This window comes from Montipora capricornis, chromosome 8 (assembly GCF_036669925.1).
Source record: "Montipora capricornis isolate CH-2021 chromosome 8, ASM3666992v2, whole genome shotgun sequence".
Classification (NCBI taxonomy): Eukaryota; Metazoa; Cnidaria; class Anthozoa; order Scleractinia; family Acroporidae; genus Montipora; species Montipora capricornis.
The window spans coordinates 9,004,552-9,009,551 of record NC_090890.1 but is presented as its reverse complement, the minus strand read 5'-3'; the positions used below and the strand labels follow the sequence as shown (position 1 = coordinate 9,009,551).

The 5,000-nt window shown below is 41.8% G+C and overlaps 1 protein-coding gene across 1 annotated transcript in view; it reads left to right on the top strand.

The window, feature by feature from the left end:
• The window catches only part of LOC138014457 (eukaryotic translation initiation factor 3 subunit B-like), a 28,233-nt gene extending 26,277 nt beyond the window's left edge, over positions 1 to 1,956 (top strand). The window contains exon 20 of the mRNA XM_068861528.1: positions 1,409 to 1,956. Coding sequence (XP_068717629.1) covers positions 1,409 to 1,506 — 98 coding nt within the window. The 3' untranslated portion in view covers positions 1,507 to 1,956. The remainder of the gene's footprint in view (positions 1 to 1,408) is intronic.
• The last annotated feature ends 3,044 nt before the right edge of the window (positions 1,957 to 5,000 follow it).

Here is a 5,000-nt window from a genome sequence, read left to right as displayed (position 1 = left end):
TTGGCTTCTAGGACAATTTGCCACGTTCGAAATGAGCAACGGAGTTGCGAACAAAAAGGGGCAAAAATCGAGTTGTACGAAAAATGAGCCAGTCAGCCAAAACACCAGAAAATGGTTTAGAAAATCAATTTTTAACTTAAACAGGCTTTACAGGGAAAAAGAACCAAATTATCTTCCGAAGCTGGGTGTGGAACCTGCAACCCGTTTCTCGCAAATCCCAGAAGTTTTGGGTGAAAACCTCTGTGTCTTAAAAGAAGAACACTTCTTACAAGTAATCAAATTTCTCAATCGTTTTGGCTGTCTCGAAAACATGTCAAGACTGATTTTTTAAAATCAGGGTTTCCCTGCAGGTCTCATTTCTTTTGTGTTCGCTGGACTGACGAGTGCAGGAAAATAGACCTCTGCCATGGGTCAAAACTCACTGCGTTGAGCATGCCCGTCGGTTACTTAGCGACCGAATCCTCACGTGATAGATACTTCACGTGGTGTGGGCTCACTTAACAACAGCGGAAATACTGTAAAAGAATGCGCGGGACAGAGCAGGCTCAAGTCACAATCAGCAAACATATCATGGGGCATGCGGTTTGAAGAGTGCCATCCAAGGTTGTGGACGGCGGTTCGATCAAAGTGAGTTTCAACCCATGGCAGAGGTCTCTTTTCCTAGCGAACGCAAAAAGCGGGAGGCTTCAGCATCTACAAAGCATGTGTAAATGCGCTTTCGGGAATTCGAAGACAGTTCCACTGAGTGATTATTCTTGGATAAAAAGATATTGTTAGCTTTGTTACCTTCTCTCCCGTGTTCACGGAAACAAGGTCGTTTACGATCTCTTATTATCTGGAGAGCAATTCTCAGGCTAAATAGAGAACTCTGATTGGCTAGTTTTGGTCCGAATTTATATGTTCTCTCTCCCGGGAAATTGAAGTTGAGCAAAACACAAAAAGTTTAAAAAACAGTACAATTATAGCGAACGGAATTTACGAACAGTCATCAAGCGGAGAAGTGTACGATCGGTAAAACAAACAATGCCATAGCATAAAAAATTTATAAAATTCACTTGCTCCGTATTGCGGAAAATTGGCCCTTGGTCGTTTTTGACTGCCACGACCTCTGGCCAATGTTCCCCAGTACGGCTCTTGCGCTCGGTTAGTAAGAAGTTAGTATTGACTAACACCATTCCAGATGCGACACTTCTCGTTTCTAGTGTGTTAACAGGGTAACCGTTTGCAAATCGTTCCTCGCAAGGTTCCTTGCAAAAATATCCAGAGACTCGTTCAAATTTATTTCCAATTTCCCATCATGCTCTCCCATTTTGCCCGCTCCCCAAGTTCGAGTCTCGAAGCCTATCGATGTCCCGCGACCTCATTCTGTCTGTTTATTTACCGGTTTCTATGCGGTTTTTCGTTATAGGTGTTGAAACAGATGAGCTGGATAGCAATGCGGAGGAGTTTGAGGATGAGTCTGTTGAGTTCTTTGTTAAAGAAGAGATAACCGAAGTGGAGGAGTAGACTGAGAGAAGTGTTCGTCCTTTTTTCCGCGATCGAGAGGCTCTTTTCAATTTATGCGAGTGAAAAAGACAAAGAGATAAAGTTTATTCAAATATTCCTGACTTCGTCAAACAAAAGCGAGCGACTTGGGAGATCTAACAAGGACTTGACTAATACGTAAGGCATTCTTAACTTAGGTGTAGCCTGTTGTCCGCGTCTGGACTGACATTTTTTGCAGCCCGTGAACTGGTCTTCTCCATTTGTCGAGAAAAAGCAAAAGTTAGCGTTATTATAGGTTTTTAACTATAGTACTGTGTCTTTATAGAAATGTGTAGAACTAAAAATTGTTGGTTTCTCCCGAAGGATGCGTTCCTCGTGAGGATCTTACATTGTTTGATGGAACTTTGGACTTTTAACCGCCAACAGAATTGCTCTTCCGCATGTTGTAGGAAATTAAATCGGAATATTGTGCGTTTGGTCTTGTTGCTTTTTTTGTATTCCGGAGACTGGAATATGCGAGAGGCCCGCCCAGATGAAAGCATTGTAAAAATCATAGTTGTAGTTCACGAAGACCTTGTGAAAACAGGAATCCTGTTTGTGAAAGTTATCCGGCGGAAGCGAGTTTTATCCGCCAAAGAGGAACACCGTCTGACAGTGGACAAAAGCAGTGCTCTCTGAGATTTGTCAGCTTGTGCGGTGAAGTGCTTTGTAGCTAACCCCAACTCTTGAGCACTTCGTTCGAACAGTCCTCAGTTTTTTGCTTTGTGGATAACAAATACAGAATTCGGGGCAACGTATGGAGTGTCTGCTGACGGCTCGTTTTCCTCTGCCGGTCTCTAATATAGCCCTGTGTTCTGTAATTGCTCCTTTGTAAATTTTGTAACTTCCGCGTAATACATTGCTTTTCAAAATTAAAATATCGATTGTTCTTTGCGAAATTTATTTCGCACGCAATTTCTTTCAAAGTGCAAAATCTAACTTTTTCGCGTCACAAATAAGGTGATGCTTGGCAATGCTTGGCAATGCTTGGCTACAAGGCAGCGATTCGAATTGAAATGCACAAAGCTTACCGGTAGTTTGCTAGTTTTGGTCATGATTCGTTCCAGGGAAGTGCCAAAACTTATTTATTTGTTGCCGAAAGACGTTTTTATTCGCAAGGTGGCACCTGTGTCGATAGTTTGATCACTCGAAATAACGTTTTACCTTTTGAAAAACTTTCCAATTAAAACTACAAATGCCACTCGATAGTTTTCAGTTAAAGCACCATCAAGCTGTTTGTCGCTTTAACGAACAAATATAAACGTCAAACAAACGCAAAATTTGCTTAATTATATTTTATTTTTGAGTTATTCCCAAAGTATGAAAACCTGGCCAACTCAATGTCGTTTTTGTCAATATCCTAGTCAAACTGATTTGACGTCCAAAACATCCTTTCTGCGGCCATCAAAATAATTTAATTTGTTCTTTTCAACGGGGAGGGGCAGAAGATGAACATTGCTGGCTGAGTGGATGCAATTAATTATTTAGTAACGACGCTAAGAGTTTCAAATGTTGTTTTTGGGAAGAATTCGGATGAGCACTATTGAGTCGAAGTGTAAATAAAACTAAAACAAGAGACTTCAAAGAAGAAATGTCTCGTCGAACACCAGCAAAGAAGTAGCAGCAAGGTGAAGACCCGGTAAAGTTTACAAGACTCAGAGATTTCGCAATGGCACTCGCAAGTTCTAAAACGGAGGAACACGTACAAAAAATCAACAGACTTCATGACATGTGCTTAGAGAGGGAACTGCATCACTTGGAAAACGCGCGAACGTTTTATCTTAAAACGTTTCGCACCGAGTACATAGCTGCCAGAGAGAAACGCGACAAGATAGTGTGCAAAGCGAAGGAGTACAGACGTCTTCGATTACTGAAAAACAGACAAGAAATTCAATCCCACGAACATTTTGAAAAAGGAGGAAAACAAGATGTCTTTGTAACGGAGCCCGGAGAAGAAACTTATTTTAATAATTTGAACGTTTCTTCGTAATTTTTGCTGTGCTATGAACATTTGTGGAAAAGCGCCAACGATTTTCTTGAAATAACATCTTCACTTTAATAGGATTAAGACAGTAGCATTGAGATGATGTGCTTTGACTCTTAAATTAAGTAACTGTCTTTCATTACCCGTGTTGCCTATGGTTACTTTCAAACAAAGCTTACGATTTCTCAGTTTTCGAGCAAGCGGAGTCAATCGCGTGGAGAGCGCGCACCGCCTGTCACGCGCGAGGGGACCAGTTACAGACTCGCGTTTCTTGCCCTACTTGTCTGAAAAATAGTGAAGGCTTTTAGGCACGGTAACAATTCGGGCCAGTTCCTTTTTCTTCTTTTTTCCTTCGTGTGCATACCCCGCGGATATTGAACCCCAAAATTCCGGGGGACTAATAACACGTGCGTGAGTGCGAACCCAAGCCCTCTGCTGAAATGAGCGCGTTAAACCACGCGCCACGGAGTTCTGTGTTTTCGACATGAATAGTTTGGAATCCTTCCCGCCCGCAATGATTGACACAATAACGTCACATCTGAAAGTATTTGATAAAGTGGACAGATGATTTTTCTTTGAGAACGGCAAGCTCTAAAGGCAAGGAGAATTTCCTACGTTATTTCTTGATCTTGCTTCGTTCTTGTGTGTTCTACTGAGACTATTCTTGGATAAAATACTCCAATCGACCTGTTTCTTGCGAACCAGTTTGTTCAGCCGGTCCAAAACATTTTGTGAATCAAACCAGTCTCTTCAATTTGGCTATTGTGCCAAACATTTTGTGAATCGAACCCGTGTGTTCAATCGGCCATTGTGCCAAGCTGAAGCAATTATCAATCGAACGAGTGTGTTCATTTGGCGAGTCAACACCCGTTATAAGAAAGCAATGTTTGGGAATTCCAACACCATTCCTCCCAATACAGGAATCAAAAACGTGAAAAGACATTAGCAAAAAGCCTTTAACAACCAAATAGAAAAGAAATCAAGTATGAAAAAAGGATAAATGTCTTCATTACTGCTATTGGCCTTTTTTATACTTGAGACGCATAATCCGTCTAGACGAATTATGCGTCTCTCATGTTATCCGTCTAGTGTAAAGACGGGACGAACTGTATGAAACGCATAATTCGTCTGGGACGAACTTGGGCAAACATTTTTCTGCATCTGTTAAATTCGTCTTGTATAAAGACGGGCACAAGACGCATAATGCGTCTGAACGAACTTTCCAGTTTAGTGCGTCTTCGAAGACGCACCAAAGTAGACACTGTCCAGACGCATAATGCGTCATGTGGCTGTCTTTAGACTAGACGAATTTAACAGACGCAGAAAAAATGTTTGCCCAAGTTCGTCCCAGGCGAATTACGCGTCTCTAGTATAAAAATGGCCATTTTGCGATAGTGTCCCATCCAAGTTCGAACCCCACTCGAACGTGCTTCAGACTCTCATTCCCAGGGTCTTTCATCTCTTTCCTTCCCGGAGAGATGAAAGATTGTCC